Source organism: Protomyctophum bolini (assembly GCF_963924005.1).
Source record: "Protomyctophum bolini genome assembly, chromosome: 12".
In the NCBI taxonomy this organism is placed as follows: domain Eukaryota; kingdom Metazoa; phylum Chordata; class Actinopteri; order Myctophiformes; family Myctophidae; genus Protomyctophum; species Protomyctophum bolini.
Genome location: NC_137873.1, coordinates 44231111 through 44250664, shown reverse-complemented (window position 1 = coordinate 44250664; position 19554 = coordinate 44231111). Strand labels below are relative to the sequence as shown.

General features: G+C 41.9%; 2 protein-coding genes across 2 annotated transcripts in view; both read right to left on the bottom strand.

Moving 5' to 3' along the window:
• Positions 1–9305: 9305 nt before the first annotated feature.
• Positions 9306–11237, bottom strand: LOC308326312 (uncharacterized protein; the record flags this gene model as incomplete). Its single annotated transcript, XM_080779117.1, has 5 exons — positions 9306–9418; positions 10462–10554; positions 10667–10838; positions 10938–11044; positions 11129–11237. The coding sequence occupies 5 exons, from the start codon at positions 11235–11237 to the stop codon at positions 9306–9308; spliced, it is 594 nt and encodes a 197-aa protein (XP_080635243.1).
• A 3036-nt stretch (positions 11238–14273) lies between these two features.
• The window catches only part of LOC308326311 (uncharacterized protein), a gene marked incomplete at its 3' end in the record, with an annotated part of 57947 nt that continues 52666 nt past the window's right edge, over positions 14274–19554 (bottom strand). The window contains exons 15-24 of the mRNA XM_080779116.1: positions 18334–18449; positions 18143–18249; positions 17992–18043; positions 17678–17732; positions 15715–15820; positions 15347–15369; positions 14953–15068; positions 14761–14867; positions 14442–14661; positions 14274–14332 (exon numbers count right to left, since the gene is read on the bottom strand). Of these exons, the coding sequence (XP_080635242.1) occupies positions 14274–14332; positions 14442–14661; positions 14761–14867; positions 14953–15068; positions 15347–15369; positions 15715–15820; positions 17678–17732; positions 17992–18043; positions 18143–18249; positions 18334–18449 (961 nt within the window). The remainder of the gene's footprint in view (positions 14333–14441; positions 14662–14760; positions 14868–14952; positions 15069–15346; positions 15370–15714; positions 15821–17677; positions 17733–17991; positions 18044–18142; positions 18250–18333; positions 18450–19554) is intronic.

Below are 19554 nucleotides of genomic sequence, written 5' to 3'. Positions count from 1 at the left end.
TATAGACAGGCTATTTGCAACTTTAGGCTAAACACCACAATTAATCCCAAAGGTCATCGGTAGATATAAAGGACTGGAAAGAAGTCAGAGGATTTGTAACCCATGTAATGAAGCTAGAAGTGGAGATGAGTACCATGTTTTGTTGGAATGCAAGACTACTAACATTATGAATTTCAGGCAAAAAAGACCTGCCAATTTAAACACATTTTACCCACCCTTCCATGTTTAAATTAATTGCATTACTAAAATCTAAAAAAAAAAAAAAAAAAGAATCTATAAATTGGGTGCTTTTCTGAAAAATGTTCTTCCACTGTACAAATAGGGAAAGCCTTCCGATATGTCTATGTATATCGTGTAATGTATTGTATACTTTTACGAATCTTTGCTCCAAACCATGTGATCATGGTCGCGAGTTAAATAAATGTTGAAGTCTTCGCCACCCACAAACCCCCCCCTCTACCTGCCTTAGGGCCCTCATAATTCATACCACTGCTACACTATCCAGTAGAGCTTAAGTTAATTCTAACATCAGCAGTCTTCAAAGCTCTCCCAGAAATACCTGACAATGGCTGAACAACTTCAGATTCTAGTACCCGTTTGTGTTCATGTGTAATACCAGAGTTGATCCGAGCAGACCCGTACTCAGCAGTGTCGCAGATGCTGTCCTGCAACTGCAGCCGTAGATGCAAGCTCCCAGAATGCCATGCAGGACTTCATTGAAATGTATATATCTTTTTTTTTTTTTATCGCACGATTTTGTAACCCATGTTTTCACTCGGTGTAAATTATCTAATGTAATCCTGGGCTCTACACTCCCTCTGCCAACCTGGGGAGAGCAACGGACTGACCTCATGCTTCCTTCAATGCATGAGGAATCTTTTCACCTGACAAGGGGGAGTTTCCATGGAAGGAAAAAGTTATTCCAATCAGTTTCTTTCCCCTCCATCAGGCGCCTCAGCTGGCCAGAGGGAGGCAGTTTAGAGAAGTAAAATATAGCGACAAATACATGTTTTTTTACATGATATTATTTATTTCCACAACAACAAAAAGGCATCAAGTCAGTATTATTTTTGAAATCACGCTGCCAGTCAAGGGATGATCTTGGATTCAGGTTGATTTTTAGTCATTTGCAGCTGAGGACAAGAAGTGGGTAAAGACAGTCAAAATAATGAACTTTCCTGAATTTCAAAAATATACAAAAACATCCTTTTAGAGAAGGCTGTTATTTGAAGTTAGTGATGACCATTATTATTTATTTATTAGTTGGTCACTATATTATGAGACTGCAAAGTGTGTCAGCTCCACACTATTTTAGCCCAATAGTGACAGTCACAACATTTTGGCATGCTGTGAACTTGTTGACGTCAGGGGTGGTTGCAACAATCTGCCCCAAGAATAGACTATAGAGGGTATCGTTCTGGCCTTGACAGCCCATACATCCAAACAGAATAAGGTATTTTCTGATTGCATTAAACAACGTTAAACTCACTTCATACATGTGCACGCCCTCCATTGACTGGAGTAAGCCTGAGCAGCATGAACACAACTAAAGATATACCAGAGAAGAGACATAACGGCTACATACAGCATACTTACATAGCCCTGTGGGATGATCTAGGATCCTCCCGAAGAACTATAATACAATAAAGACACAATTAAAACCAGCATGAAGCAGTGTACAGTACAACAGGTGCACCGGGCTCAATTCACTAATTATTCCTACATTTAAGACTATAGCCCTTACGTATTATACCCGGCGCCACCGGAGAGGAAGCTCCTGGTACCGTATGATCCTCCTCCTCCTCCGTATCCTCCTTGGGATCCTCCTCCATATGATCCTCCTCCTCCTTCGTATCCTCCTCCGTATCCTCCTCCTCCTCCTCCTCCTCCTCCCCTGGATACTCCTCTGGATCCTCCTCCTCTGGATCCTCCTCTGCCTCGTGCGACTCCTACATAAATACGAGGGGAATAAGATAATACATTTAACATGCCATTGATAAAGAATAAAATGTGCCGGAGATGGGAAAGCCTAACTTAAAGAGTTTTGGGTAAAACGCCCACCTCTACCTCCACCTCCACGGTTCACCTGCTCAACACGGATCTTCCTGCCATGCAGTTCCTGAAAAGACATCAATACATTATAACAGTTAGCCATTGGCAATACATCATTACAGCTAATTCCATTGTCAGTTGTGTAGTACAGTATTTGATGCAGTACAAACCGGCTTCAATCAGGCCATCCGTGACAATTTATATCATCAACTAACCTGTCCATTAATTTCTTTCATCACAGCCTTTGCGTCAGCTGCGTTAGCGAACGTCGCAAAGGCAAATCCACGAGACCTGCCTGTCACGTGGTCTCTCATGATGTCAACATCAATGGATTCGTACTTGGTCCATAACGACTCCAACGACTCCTCGTCAGTGTCAAAGCTCAGCCCATCAACAAAGAGCGTACATGTTAAACACTCCTTGTCAGGCTCGGTTTGGCCATCAGGAGCACCGAGACTATTCCTGGTCTTGGCCTTGCTGGCCTTGCTGTCCAAAAAAATAAATACAAAAACATAATTTTTTTTTTGCATCAGGTCAGGCCAGCAAAAAAAAAGAATCTCTCCTAAGCTCAGGCCAGGCCAGCCACAGTCAATTTCAATTCAATTCAGGCAGTGTTGCTGCAGCACAAAACTACATTGTGTGTGTCTTATGTTAATGGGGGGAAGAAGTTAATAATATAAATAACATCAGATGGTACATTTCTCATGTGAAATTGCTATAAACATGCTTTACATTAGCAGATGAAACTCTGCATAAGCATAATGTGGGAACACAACCTGACAGAAATCAGAAAGGGTCACAATACATCAGTCTGCCTATATACTTACCCTACAATCAGCAGAGAGGAGATCAGGAGGGCGGCTGTATAACAGCTGAAGAGTTGGAAAGCAGCAGGGCCAGACAACATGCTAACAACTATGGAGTGATCTCCCTACTGAACTGAACTTGCTGCAGCTTGGTGAGTTGAGAGGGAGCAACTCTGGGAGCAATCAGGAACTGCTCTGCGTTTGACGGCAACCTATTTAAATAGTGTCAGTGGGTGGGCGGGGCCAGTGGGTGGGCTTTTGGCTTTGGCAATGTAAACGTATGTTTTCTCATGCCAATAAAGCCCTTTGAATTGAATTGAATTGAATGGGTGGGCGGGGCCAGTGCCGTGCATTTCACTGAGGCTTGATTGATTGTATGAACGGGAGGGGCCAGCATCACTGGATGATTTTTGAGTGGTGCAACCATTAGACAGTTATGTTTGTCCCTGCAGGTCCCTGGCTGGGTCTGTCTGTCTGAGCAGTGAGGCACGACATAGCGTTTGGTTGGTTTTCACAACCAAGTGTCACTGTTGTGGCCAGCCTAAACACACACACACACACACACACACACGCACGCACACACACACACACACACACACACACACACACACACACACACACACACACGCACACGCACACGCACACGCACACACACACGCACACACACACACACACACACACACACACACACACACACACACACACACACACACACACACACAAAAGTCTCAAGTAAAAACAGTATTCATGCAATTATAAAAAAGAAGAAAGGTCATGACAAAAGTATGCATACACGCACGTGCACGCACACACACACACACACACACACACACACACACACACACACACACACACACACACACACGCACAGTGCCTCCCCAGTGTCGGCCCAGTGTGTAATGCACAATCTATGTAAAGGTGTGTGAATGGGTGAATGTAATGCACAATCTATGTAAAGGTGTGTGAATGGGTGAATGTAATGCACAATCTATGTAAAGGTGTGTGAATGGGTGAATGTAATGCACAATCTATGTAAAGGTGTGTGAATGGGTGAATGTAATGCACAATCTATGTAAAGGTGTGTGAATGGGTGAATGTAATGCACAATCTATGTAAAGGTGTGTGAATGGGTGAATGTAATGCACAATCTATGTAAAGGTGTGTGAATGGGTGAATGTAATGCACAATCTATGTAAAGGTGTGTGAATGTAATGCACAATCTATGTAAAGGTGTGTGAATGGGTGAATGTAATGCACAATCTATGTAAAGGTGTGTGAATGGGTGAATGTAATGCACAATCTATGTAAAGGTGTGTGAATGTAATGCACAATCTATGTAAAGCGCCTTGGCTATAAAGGTGCTACATAAATGCATCGATCGTTTACCATTTTACAAGCACACGACGTCACAGGAAGTGTGTGTGTGTGTTTCACAAAACTGTCCAGCATCATGTATTCACAATGACCCCATGTCTTTGGAGTTGCATTTAATCAATCTGTCAATTTGATGAGCGGCCTAGTAAGCATATCTTTAGCCCTACAGTGTTTTATTTTGTATCATACTACACAGTATGATACAAAATAAATGTGTTTGTCGTGTGTGTGTGTGTGTGTGTGTGTGTGTGTGTGTGTGTGTGTGTGTGTGTGTGCGTTGCATGCATACTTTTGTCATGACCTTTCTTCTTTTTTATAATTGCATGAATACTGTTTTTACTTGAGACTTTTAAAACAAATCTGCTCTAGCATCGGGTACTATACTACTGATAAAGAAATGTTGAACCTTGAGGGCCTAGAGAACATCCTATATCCATATGGAACGTGCAGAACCTTTTTGTGGATGAGGCTTTAGTTTTTTCTTAGCTTAACCTAAAACAATGAAAAGTCTGAGCTTCCATCAATCAACACATGCAATGATTTGTTTCACCTTCATTCATTCACCTCCACAGCTCCACCCTGTGGAGGAGAGGAGGCATTGTTCCATTGTGTTCAACTCTCCAGTGACAACTCCATGCATGGACATTGGGACACTAGTTTGGGCCCCACTTTCACCAGTGCCAAATACCAATCAACAAGATTACGTGTCAATGTATCAGGTTTTTAGGTGTAAGGCACAGGCAGAAATAGGGGCCTAGTTATGCATAGTCCTGGCATATAGAACTATCAGCGAGGACAGCAGTTTTTAAATGTCCATCAGTGGCTTCTTTCTCAAAATGAAGATGGGTTAGTTCCCAGCATTGTGTGTGTGTGTGTGTGTGTGTGTGTGTGTGTGTAGGGAGTTAAAGTTCAGAATCTTTACATTTTTGATGGCACTGTAAATTCTTAACTGTTTTATATAAAACAAAATTAGGACAACACTAGAGCTTGAGAGTGTGAGGCTGGTATGGTGTGTTGCAGTCTTTTGCCTTACGGTTCCGTAAAATTCAAACCTTTTAGTTGTAATCTTGATTACAGTAAAAAAAAAAAAAAAAACAGACATGACAACCGCCTGAGATGTAATGTCAATAATGTACTCCTACTTGGTGAGGGCTACTTGTGAAGACGGGGCATGAGCAAATACTCTTTTGGAAACAGAAATCAGCATCTCCATAAACCTAGTGAAAATACAGACGCACAAATATGGGAAATACATCATTCCTGTACTCGGCAGCAGTTCAGTGGAATGGTTTGCCTTCCAGCCTCAAGGTGACCAGTTCCTTTGATATTTTTAAATCCACATTAAAAAGATGGTTGGCCGAAAACATAGTGTAAATATAGTGTAGAATAGATAAATGGCATAAATGAAAGAAAAAAAAATAGAAATCCAGTTTTATTGGTCAGTTTATATGCTTTTTGTTCGGTTTGTTTTTTTCCCTCCTGTTTTTGTCTGTATTGTACCGTTTATTGTCTGTTGCTCCCCTTCCACTTTCCCCAAGAGGACCACAATGGAAACAAGCCTAACAGCTTTCTTGTGAATTTATCCTTTTGAAATATATTTTCAATAAAGTATTCAATCAATCAATACAGTGTTCTAAAATATCCTGATAGATGGCTGTGTTGACTTGATAACAGCCCAACACCAGCAATAAGACATGGCACCCCAAATCAGGACGACAATGCATCCAATCCCACTGACTTGACCTCACAGAAACAGTACTGTCACAATATAATCATGAATTGTGTAGAAGGAAATACAAATATCATCAAGTAAAACAAATGTTTATTAGTAAAGAATTTCCAAAAATGACTTGGGCTTTTATACATGTATGCCTATCGCAGTCAGTTTCACCAACGGTCTCCACTCGATTCCTCGCGGCTCCTGTAGCCACTTCCACCTCCTCCTGCACAAATACAAGAGAGAATACAGTCAACATGCCATCGATCAACTCAATGTGCCAGAGATAGGAAAGCTTAATTAAAGAATTCAGGGTAAAACCCCATCTCTACCGCTTCCACCACCATAGCCGCCACCTCCATATCCTCCTCCTCCCCTTCCTCCTCCTCCGCCTGAATATCCTCCTCCGCCTGAATATCCTCCTCCTCCTCCCCTTCCTCCTCCTCCTCCACCTCCGGAGCGGCCATTCCCAGCGTCGTCCACACGGATCGTCCTGCCATCCAGACTCTGAAAAGACAAGCAGTCAGTCGTGTTGTGCCACCAGGAGAGCATACAGTGCCTTTCAGAATGGCTACCAGCATCTGTAGCAATACGTCAAAAACTCACCTCTCCATTCATTCGTTCTTGCGCTTCCTTTGCATGGCTTGGGTTATCGAACTTCACAAAGCCAAAACCACGAGAGCTGCCTGTATCTCTGTCTTTGACGACAACAACTGTAGACAATGAAACAGATTAAAAAATATATATAAATTACACCATGTGGCATGTGAATGAAGGTAGTTGTTCATATGAATTGAAAGTAGTTTTTTACCGTCACAAATTTTTCCAAATTTGGTGAAGGCTTCCTCCAACGTCTCATCTGTCGTGTCATAGCTCAGTCCTCCAATGAACAGCTTTCCCTCATCGTTGCGGTTAGACATGTTTTGTCTAAAGACAAACACAAAACTGTCACATTACATGAAGCATTTAAAACTAAATTATACTAAACATAATGTTATGGTTTGGCAAATACAATAATTATTAGGAGGCAAGGAGCTATTGGCCAAGCAGTTGAAATACAAACTCAACTATAGGTTTATGAAAATCACTTTAAACATTGGACATTTGAAAATTGCAGATGTACAAGCTCACAAGGTCTGCAGGTCCTTTGTGTAATCAGTGGGACTGGGACCAGGAGCAGCATAGTGCCATGATTACCCACACACCCATTTCCACTCCCACTGATTAGACACAGAAATGTTTGAGAACCACTGGTTTAAACATTCGGAATAAAAGTGCAAATAAAACTACATTTTATGCAACTAATATTTAGTAAAAGGCTCAAACAAGCAAATACTTGTTTAGAAGCAAGCCCGAATAAGCAACCAGGCCTACACTTTAGAACAAAGGCCGAAATGTGCAAATACATTTTAAAAGTAACCCTAAAGAAGAAAACGCGACTAAGCAAAGCCAATGCACTTTAAAATACAAGCCATATTTACCAGCAACTTAACAAAACAAGCCAAAAGTCACTTAGGCCTATAATAACATGTGGAATAATGCATAATGTTTCAGAAGGCAGGACACGGTAATCAATCACCTTCAGTTGGTTTTCAGAGGAGAGTGCAGTGATAAGGTGTTGCTGCTGCTTGGTGAGCTGAGAGATGATGAACTGAATCAGGAAATGCTCTGCTTTGGACTGCAACCTATTTAAATAGTGTCAGTGGGCGGGGCCTGTATGTGTTTCACTGACGCCTGATTGGATGAATGTGAAAGTTCACCCGAATACCTGCCTGTAGAAAAGAAATCACACCCGTGTGATGTGTGAACTGAGTGGTACATATGGGTTTAGTCCAAACACAATCAATTGGATGAACAGTTACTTATCCAATAGGATGCAGTGTGTGTGTTTTTCCTCTTTTAAAGGTTTACAGTGTGGTGTACCCCAGGGGAGCTGCCTTAATTGGCCCTCTACTTTACACAATATTTACAAATGACATGCCAATTTTGTTTTAGATAAGAGTCAGATGATTCGACTGTTTATTATGCATCGAACAGTTTACTTGAGATAAAAAAAAAAAACACACTTCAATCTGAACTGAAACTATATTGCTTGACTGGATATCTGAGAACAGACTTGTTCTGAATGTAGCCAAAACTAAAAGTATAATGTTCACTGCTAGAAATGCTACTAAGGAGGTTATAGTCAGCTGTGCTTAACATGGGAGAAACATATTGAAAGTATTGTTAAGAAAATGGGCAGAGGAATAGCGTGCATCAAAAGGTGTTCCTCGTTTTTGACCCCAGCCTCTACAGTGCTACAGGCAGACAGGCACTAGTAATATCTCACCTTGATTATTGCTCTACAATTTTGTCGGTGTTATGAAACTCTATTCTACGTATTGGACCCTCGTCTGGTTCTGGTGTGTGCCATTTGTTATGAAACTCTATTCTACGTATTGGACCCTCGTCTGGTTCTGGTGTGTGACGACCCGATTGGCATTTCCATGGTTCGGCGGCGGACAGACAGACAGGCCGGCCCGGGAGAAGAGATTAACATGACACGGAGACATGGTCACATTAAATCGTTCACAAGGTTTTATTACTCATGCAGCAGCATATATATCTTGGATACTTCGGGCTGTATTTTGCGTGTCTTAAGTACCAGGTCTTATTCCCTAACTTGAGTAAACTAAAGACCTGGAGGCGTGATCAATGCCATTTGGCTATTCTGAATGGCCAAAGAGCATTGATCACGCCTCCAGGTCTTTCGTTTAAGACCTGGTACTTAAGACATGCAAAATACAGCCCTTCATGTCCTAATGACGTCACAGACTAGACATCACAAAGCACTGCCTGCAGCACGGCCTTCAGCGTGCTCTAACACAGCTAAAGTATGTTACAGTTCAGGCAGTGCACCATACATATAAGTACATCACGTACAAGTACCAAGTATCAGTAGACAGCATGTTGTATATTACAACAGTCGGGTTCAGACAAAAAACATCTGTCCAAGCTTCAAATAGCTCAGAATATAAAGCTGCAAGGCTTGCACTGCACTGTCCAGTGGGTGTGATGCAGAGTATGCCAGTCTATAGTCTCTCATGGCTCAGAGTGGAGGAGATGTTGGCATGCAATTTAGTGAGTTTCTTTAGCAATATTTGTCATAGTAAACAACCAGTTTGTCTGTATTCACAAATACAGTATGTGAGAGATTGTCATAGTCATGCTACCAGGCAGGCTACGGTCAAAGAAAAACGCAGAACAAATGCAGTTTGCAGATCTGTAATGTTCGGGGCATGAGCAAATAAATACTCTTCTGGAAACAGAAATCAGCATCTCCATAAAGCGAGTAAAGATACAGAAGCACAAAGTGCTCAAATATCCTGATAGATGGCTGTGTTGACTTGATAACAGCCCAACACCAGCAATATGACATGGCACGGCACCCCAAAGCAGGATGACAGTGCATCCAATCCCACTGACTTGACTGCACAGAAGATTTGTCAAAAATGTTTTTATTGAACAGATTATAAATTGTTACAAAGATGAAATACAATTTATTTTTATGAAACAAAGACAAAAAAAGAGAAAGAAATCCCTTAACCCTCCCACACTGCTCAGTGACACTGCATAGTGTATACTATATAATAAGATAGAAAGCTCATGGAAAACATCTGAAAACAAAATGGTATCCTGTCTATTAATTGTTTCTACTCAGGTAATGGACAAGGGGCAGCCAAACCTTATCAAACTGTCTCTCCCCGTTTCTCAGGAAATACCTTATTCTGAATTATCTCAAGATGAAGTGTACTAGTCATTTCATTTAACCAGTGCTTAAATGCAGGAGCCTCCTCCTTCCAGTGTGTCAGAATTAGTTTTTTCGCTGTAATCAGACCATATGAGAAGAGTTGTTTCTGTGCTCTCGTCAACATAGGCATGGAGTCTGACAAACCCAGAATAATTACAGGATCGGGGTCAATATGAATACTCAAAATATCAGAGAGCGTCTCAAATATCTTAATTCAAGGGCAAAGGGCGAAGCTGTGAAGAAGATTTGCATCTATTGTATTACATTTGTCACAATGCGAAGAAATATCTGGGTATATGACATGTAATTTTAATTTGGAATAATGGAGTCTATGCATGACTCGAAACTGGATAAGGCAATGTCTGGAATTGATAGAGCACCCATTAATTTCTTCAAGGCAGCCGTCTTTCCAGAGCTCGTCTGGAATTGAAGTCAGCAGCTCATTTTCCCATGCCAGCTTAATAGCTGATGTAGTAGTAGGTAGTTTTGCCACTTGAAATGATTCATAAAGATGCGACACCCTCACATCTGGTACTGCATTATTAAGAAGGAACCTATCTAGAGATGAAGGTCTATAGTCATTCACAATTTAATCATGAATTGTGTAGATGGAAGAAACACCAATATCATCAAGTAAAACAAATGTTTATTAGTAAAGAATTTCCAAAAAATGCGATCGGTATACATATATATAAAAGCCCAAGTCAGTCAGTTTCACCAACGGTCTCCACTCGACTCCTCTCGGCTCCTATTGCTGTAGCCGCCTCCACCTCCTCCGCTCCTCTCACCGTAGCTCCTGTCACCTCCACCTCCTCCTAAGCAAATACAAGAGAGAATACAGTCATCAGTCAACAACATGCCATCCATCAATTCAATGTGCCAGAGATAGGACATCTTAAAGAATTCAGGGTAAAACCCCATCTCTACCGCTTCCACCACCATAGCCGCCACCTCCATATCCTCCTCCTCCCCTTCCTCCTCCTCCATATCCTCCACCTCCGCCTGAATATCCTCCACCTCCCCTTCCTCCTCCTCCTCCTCCACCTCCGGAGCGGCCATTCCCAGCATCGTCCACACGGAGCGTCCTGCCATCCAGACTCTGAAAAGACAAGCAGTCAGTCGTGTTGTGCCACCAGGAGAGCATACAGTGCCTTTCAGAATGGCAACCAGCATCTGCAGCAATACGTCAACAACTCACCTCTCCATTCATTCGTTCCATCGCTTCCTTTGCATCGTTTGGGTTTTCAAACTTCACAAAGCCAAAACCACGAGAACTGCCTGTATCTCTGTCTTTGACGACAACAACTGTAGACAATGAAACGGATTAAAGATAAATTACACCATGTGAATGAATGTAGTCGTTCATATGGATTGAAAGTAGTTTTTTACCGTCACGGATTCTTCCAAATTTGGCGAAGGCTTCCTCCAACGAGGAATCGGTGGTGTCATAGCTCAGTCCTCCAATGAACAGCTTTCCCTCGTCGTTGTCCCTCGACATGTTTTGTCTAAAGAGAAACACAAAACGGTCACATTGTTTTATGAACCCTGTGAATGTGCATTACATAAAACATTTAAAACTCAATTACTAAACATATGGTTATAGTTTCACAATAACTAGGAGGCAAGGAAGCTATAGGCCAAGCAGTTGAAATACAAACTCAGCAACTAGGTCTATGAAAATATGCAAGCGTCACTTAAACCTATATGCATTGGAAATTTGAAAATGGCAGATGTACAAGCTCACAAGGTCTGCATGTTCCTTTGTGTAATCAGTGGGACTGGGACCAGCTGGCAACCTCACCAGGCTTTCCACCTCGGAGGAAAGCCAGGTCTCTGTTCCAAATGTGCCGTATGATCCGGTCGGGAGTGGATGATATCGTTACGCCATGTTGTAGTATTGTTTTGTATTCATCACTAGGCAGGAACAATCAAACAGAACTTCCTTTTCCCTCAAACCGGAAGAACAACAATAAAAGCTCTCGTAGCCTGTAGCTTTTATTGAGAAAAATCGGTTTGAGGGAAAAGGAAGTTCCGGAAGATTGAAGACTACAACATGACGTAGCGATATCATCCGCTCCTGAGCGGTTCATAAACCCAACATGGAAAGGTGCCCAGGCTGGGGACCAGGAGCAGCATAGTGCGATTATTACACCACGCACCCATTTGCAGTTTCCACTCCCACGGATTAGACACGGGAATGTTTGAGAACCACTGGTTTAAACATTTGGAAGAAAAGTGCAAATAAAACTAATCTTCAGTAAAAGGCTCAAACAAGCAAATACTTGTTTAGAAGCAAGCCCAAATAAGCAACCAGGCCTGCACTTTAGAAAAAGGTCCAAATACATTTTAAAAGTAACCCCAAAGAAGAATACAACCCGACTAAGCAAAGCCAATGCACTTTAAAACACAAGCCATATACAAAACATTAACAAAACTACAAGTCAAAAGTCTGCACTTAGGCCTATAATAAGCAGACATGTGGAATAATGCATAATGTTTCCGAAGGCAGGACATGGTAATCAATCACCTTCAGTTGGTTTTCAGAGGAGAGTGCAGTGATAAGGTGTTGCTGCTGCTTGGTGAGCTGAGAGATGATGAACTGAATCAGGAAATGCTCTGCTTTGGACTGCAACCTATTTAAATAGTGTCAGTGGGCGGGGCCTGTATGTGTTTCACTGACGCCTGATTGGATGAATGGGAGGGGTCAGCATCACTGGCAGGTTTTTAGTTTAGTCTAGTCTTACATTTTATTCTCCAAAAACAAAAAAAGTGATCGCAAACAGCTAGCCCCTTACGCCTATAGCCTGCTACTTGCAAATAGGCAAGCTGTATGCTTGTCATTGTCACTTGGAAATAAAGGCGTGCAGTCCATTTATGCCTTTTTTCTTGTAAACATGTTATGTTTTTAATTGCGCGATTTTAATTACTTGTAAAGTTGGAAATCTCTCTTTTTTTTACATACACATACCGTTTTATATTAACATTTTAGGAGTGAAAACATATGTTTAGATGCCTGTGACAGCGTGTCAGCAGTTCAGACAATGCTGCTCCGCTTGTGTACGACAGAAAAACAGCCGAGGACAAAGCGTACGCCAGCTGCCGAGCAGACGTGGGTTTTGAACGTTGTCAAGTTCAATTTCAAGCTTTGCCGGAAATGGTAAATGTCGAAAATGTCGGTAATTTCGGTGTGCACCCATATTTTGGCGTACGAACGGTTGATAAATGAGGGCCCATGCGTTGATGCCATGTGTGCATATGTGCAAGCAGCCAACACTACGTCCATACAAAAACACAATACAGTACGGGAACAGATCGACATGGTACAGGGGACAGAACGGCAAGTGAAGTGAGAAATGACACCGGTGATGAATACTAAATAGTGCTGATAGTTAGTTACTCATGATTACAAATTTGAGTTGTTTTTAGCCACCTTTTCAGGTTGAATTTGAAGGTCAGATAGTTGGAGGACTCTCTTAATTCTGTAGGGAGACTGTTCCAGTGATGGGAGTCTCTAACAGAGAAGACTGTTTTACCAAACACACTTTAACCTAAAACAATGAAAAGTCTGAGCTTCCATCAACACATGCAATGATTCGTTTCACCTCCACCCTGTGGAGGAGAGGAGGCATTGTGTTCCACTGTGTTGAACTCTGCAAGATGCTCATCAAATCAAGATAAGGCGGAGAGAGAGAGAGAGAGAGAGAGAGAGAGAGAGAGAGAGAGAGAGAGAGAGAGAGAGAGAGAGAGAGAGAGAGAGAGAGAGAGAGAGAGAGAGAGAGAGAGAGAGAGAGAGAGAGGCCAATATCATTCATAGTCCTGGAATGCACAAATAGAATATAGAACTGTGATCGAGGACAGCAGTTTGCCATGCTGTAGGAAGTGTTGGTACATTTTAAACAGGTCCATCAGTGGCTTCTCTCAAAACGAAGATGGGTTAAGTCCCAGCAGTGTGTGTGGAGTTCCAAGTTCAGAATCTCTTTACATTTATGAAGGCACTGTACATTTTTACAAAGTAATTTGTACAACACTATAGCTTGAGTGTGGTGCGTTGCAGTCTTGTGCACAGTGCACTAGAGTTCCATATTTAATACATTTTATCTTGATTACAGCACATGAACAAATTTAAAACAGACATGACAACCACCTGAAAAGTATGTCAATAATCTACCCGAGGGCTACTATTGAACGCTACAGGCATGACTAAATAAATACTCATCTAGGAACAGAAATCAGCATCTCCATAAAGCGAGTAAAGATACAGAAGCACAAAGTGCTCTAAAATATCCTGATAGATGGCTGTGTTGACTTGACAACAGCCCAACACCAGCAATAAGACATGGCACCCCAAATCAGGACGACAATGCATCCAATCCCACTGACTTGACTCCACAGAAACAGTATTCAGTCACAATATAATCATGAATTGTGTAGATGGAAGAAATACAAATATCATCAAGTAAAACAAATGTTTATTAGTAAAGAATTTCCAAAAATGCGATAGGCATACATATATAAAAGCCGAAGTCAGTCAGTTTCACCAACGGTCTCCACTCGACTCCTCTCGGCTCCTGTAGCCGCCTCCACCACCTCCTCCTGCGCAAATACAAGAGAGAATACAGTCAACAACATGCCATCCGTCAATTCAATGTGCCAGAGATAGGAAATCTTAATTAAATAATTAAGGGTAAAACCCCATCTCTACCGCTTCCACCACCATAGCCGCCACCTCCGCTTCCTCCTCCTCCTCCCCTTCCTCCTCCTCCACTTCCTCCTCCTCCATATCCTCCACCTCCGCCTGAATATCCTCCTCCACCTCCGCCTGAATATCCTCCTCCACCTCCCCTTCCTCCTCCTCCTCCTCCTCCTCCTCCTCCTCCGGAGCGGCCAGCGTCGTCCACACGGATCGTCCTGCCATCCAGACTCTGAAAAGACAAGCAGTCAGTCGTGTTGTGCCACCAGGAGAGCATACAGTGCCTTTCAGAATGGCTACCAGCATCTGTAGCAATATGTCAACAACTCACCTGTCCATTCATTCGTTCCATCGCTTCCTTTGCATCGTCTGGGTTTTGGAACCTCACAAAGCCAAAACCACGAGAACTGCCTGTATCTCTGTCTTTGACGACAACAACTGTAGACAATGAAACGGATTAAAGATAAATTACACTGTGAATGTGAATGAATGTAGTTCATATGGATTGAAAGTAGTTTTTTACCATCACAAATTTTTCCAAATTTGGCGAAGGCTTCCTCCAACGTCTGATCATCTGTGTCATAGCTCAGTCCTCCAATGAACAGCTTTCCCTCATCGTTGCGGTTAGACATGTTTTGTCTAAAGAGAAACACAAAACTGTCACGTTACATAAAGCGTTTAAAACTCAATTATACTAAACATAATGTTATGGTTTGGCAAATACAAGAATTATTAGGAGGCAAGGAGCTATTGGCCAAGCAGTTGAAATACAAACTCAACTATAGGTTTATGAAAATGACTTTAAACCAATATGCATTGGACATTTGAAAATTGCAGATGTACAAGCTCACAAGGTCTGCAGGTCCTTTGTGTAATCAGTGGGACTGGGACTAGGAGCAGCATAGTGCCATGATTACCCACACACCCATTTCCACTCCCACTGATTAGACACAGAAATGTTTGAGAACCACTGGTTTAAACATTCGGAATAAAAGTGCAAATAAAACTACATTTTATGAAACTAATCTTTAGTAAAAGGCTCAAACAACCAAATACTTGTTTAGAAGCAAGCTCAAATAAGCAACCAGGCCTAGAAAAAGGCCCAAATACATTTTAAAAGTAACCCTAAAGAAGAATACAACGCGACTAAGCAAAGCCAATGCACTTTAAAATACAAGCCATATTTACCTGCAAATTAACAAAACAAGCCAAAAGTCACTTAGGCCTATAATAACATGTGGAATAATGCATATGTTTCAGAAGGCAGGACACGGTAATCAATCACCTTCAGTTGGTTTTCAGAGGGGAGTGCAGTGATAAGGTGTTGCTGCTGCTTGGTGAGCTGAGAGATGATGAACTGAATCAGGAAATGCTCTGCTTTGGACGGCAACCTATTTAAATAGTGTCAGTGGGCGGGGCCTGTATGTGTTTCACTGACGCCTGATTGGATGAATGGGAGGGGTCAGCATCACTGGCAGGTTTTAGTTTGACCCTTTTAACTGTATTTGCAACAAAAAAAAACAACCACATGGAATAGTCTAGTCTTACATTTTATTATCCAAACGCACCATGTCGACATACATTGGGAATGCAAAAATACGATGTCACAATTTTAAATTATAGTACCCTTTATAGCAAAAGGCCGATGCACACCTCAGAAGGCTAGTGACAGGTGAGTAGGGCAATAGAGCGTCGCAGTCCCGCCCCCTCGAGAGACCCGGAAAAGAAATCGCCGTTCATTTTCCTCATAGGCATTTCTCAAAGTATTTATTTAAAGACGGTTACGCCGCGGACAAAGCCAGCTCGGATCGTGACAAATCATGACAATGAACACAATATTTTGGGCCGATCAAATCATTAGAAAGAAGAAAATAAAGGCAGGAGACAACACTATTTGTTTTGTTTTTCTTCTTATAAATTATTTGATCGGCCCAAAACACTGTGTTCATTGTCATGATTTGTCACGATCCGAGTTGGCTTTGTCCGCGGCGTAACCGTCTTTAAATAAATACTTTAAGAAGAAATGCCTATGGGAGAAATGCATTGGGATTTATTTCCTGGGCCACTCGTTGTTCTGAAAGGGGGAGGGACTGCGACGCTCTATAGAGCGTATATTAAAAAGGGTATCTTTGAAAAACAGAGAAAAGGTCCCACAACACTGTCAGACAGTTTATTAGGTGGACTTTTCGGTCGATTCGACCTTGTCTGTCCTGATGAAGGTCTAATCGACTCAAACGTCGACCTAATAAAGAGCAACATTTTGGCCAGGTGTCTGACGGTGTACTTTTCTTTGTTTTTCAAAGATAATTTTTTAATTATAGTACCCTAAAATGGTAATAAGTTAAATGGTGCATTTATATAGCGCCTTTATCCAAGGCGCTTTACATAGATTGTGCATTACATTCACCCATTCACACAAATTCATACACCGATGACAGCGGAAAACATGCAAGGCACTAGCCAGCACATCAGGAGCAATTTTGGCTTCAGTGACAAACTCTGGGGGAGCCCGGGTTCGACCTGCAATCACCATCCAGCCACTCCACCCCCAAGTTAATAGGAATATGTTAATCTGGGTACAGACTGCAGGGTCAGGCATTGTACAGTAGTTTGTTTTTTACAAAGTCATTCGTATAAAACTACAGCTTGAGTGGTGTGTTGCAGTCTTGTGTCCTACAGTTCCATAAGACAGTGCTGTACTTTCTAAACTGGACCCTGGTCTGATTTAGATGTAGGCCTACATGGGCAACTCATATAACAATCTGTAAATTTAAAACCGTGCCATATTTAAAATATTTTAGTTGCAATCTTGATTACAGTAAATTAACAATTTATAACAGTGATGACAACCACCTGAAAAGTATGTCAATAATGTACTCCTACTTGGTGAGTGCTTTTGAACGCTATAGGCATGAGTAAATACTCTTCTGGAAACAGAAATCAGCATCTCCATAAACCTAGTAAAGATACAGAAGCACAAAGTGCTCTAAAATATCCTGATAGATGGCTGTGTTGACTTGACAACAGCCCAACACCAGCAATAAGACATGGCACCCCAAATCAGGACGACAATGCATCCAATCCCATTGACTTGACTGCACAGAAACAGTACTCAGTCACAATATAATCATGAATTGTGTAGAAGGAAATACAAATATCGTCAAGTAAAACAAATGTTTATTAGTAAAGAATTTCTAAAAATGCGATCGGTATACATATATATAAAAGCCCAAGTCAGTCAGTTTCACCAACGGTCTCCACTCGACTCCTCTCGGCTCCTGTAGCCGCCTCCACCACCTCCTCCTGCGCAAATACAAGAGAGAATACAGTCAACATGCCATCCATCAATTCAATGTGCCAGAGATAGGAAATCTTAATTAAAGAATTAAGGGTAAAACCCCATCTCTACCGCTTCCACCACCATAGCCTCCTCCTCCCCTTCCTCCTCCTCCTCCTCCTCCCCTTCCTCCTCCTCCTCCTCCTCCATATCCTCCACCTCCGCCTGAATATCCTCCTCCACCTCCGCCTGAATATCCTCCTCCTCCCCTTCCTCCTCCTCCACCACCTCCGGAGCGGCCAGCGTCGTCCACACGGATCGTCCTGCCATCCAGACTCTGAAAAGACAAGCGGTCAGTCGTGTTGTGCCACCAGGAGAGCATACAGTGCCTTTCAGAATGGCTACCAGCATCTGTAGCAATATGTCAACAACTCACCTGTCCATTCATTCGTTCCATCGCTTCCTTTGCATCGTCTGGGTTTTGGAACCTCACAAAGCCAAAACCACGAGAACTGCCTGTATCTCTGTCTTTGACGACAACAACTGTAGACAATGAAACGGATGAAAGATAAATTACACCATGTGAATGAATGTAGTTGTTCATATGGATTGAAAGTAGTTTTTTACCATCACAAATTTTTCCAAATTTGGCAAAGGCTTCCTCCAACGTCTGATCATCTGTGTCATAGCTCAGCCCTCCAATGAACAGCTTTCCCTCATCGTTGCGGTTAGACATGTTTTGTCTAAAGAGAAACACAAAACTGTCACATTACATGAAGCGTTTAAAACTAAATGATACTAAACATAATGTTATGGTTTGGCAAATACAATAATTATTAGGAGGCAAGGAGCTATTGGCCAAGCAGTTGAAATACAAACTCAACTATAGGTTTATGAAAATGACTTTAAACCTATATGCATTGGACATTTGAAAATTGCAGATGTACAATTAAGCTCACAAGGTCTGCAGGTCCTTTGTGTAATCAGTGGGACTGGGACCAGGAGCAGCATAGTGCCATGATTACCCACACACCCATTTCCACTCCCACTGATTAGACATAGAAATGTTTGAGAACCACTGGTTTAAACGTTCGGAATAAAAGTGCAAATAAAACTACATTTTATGAAACTAATCTTTAGTAAAAGGCTCAAACAACCAAATACTTGTTTAGAAGCAAGCTCAAATAAGCAACCAGGCCTAGAAAAAGGCCCAAATACATTTTAAAAGTAACCCTAAAGAAGAAAACAACCCGACTAAGCAAAGCCAATGCACTTTAAAATACAAGCCATATTTACCAGCAACTTAACAAAACAAGCCAAAAGTCACTTAGGCCTATAATAAGCAGATATATGGAATAATGCATATGTTTCAGAAGGCAGGACACGGTAATCAATCACCTTCAGTTGGTTTTCAGAGGGGAGTGCAGTGATAAGGTGTTGCTGCTGCTTGGTGAGCTGAGAGATGATGAACTGAATCAGGAAATGCTCTGCTTTGGACTGCAACCTATTTAAATAGTGTCAGTGGGCGGGGCCTGTATGTGTTTCACTGACGCCTGATTGGATGAATGGGAGGGGTCAGCATCACTGGCAGGTTTTTACTTTGACCCTTTTAACTGTATTTGCAACAAAAAAAAACAACCACATGGAATAGTCTAGTCTTACATTTTATTATCCAAACGCACCATGTCGACATACATTGGGAATGCAAAAATACGATGTCACAATTTTAAATTATAGTACCCTTTATAGCAAAAGGCCGATGCACACCTCAGAAGGCTAGTGACAGGTGAGTAGGGCAATAGAGCGTCACAGTCCGACCCCCTCGAGAGACCCGGAAAAGAAATCGCC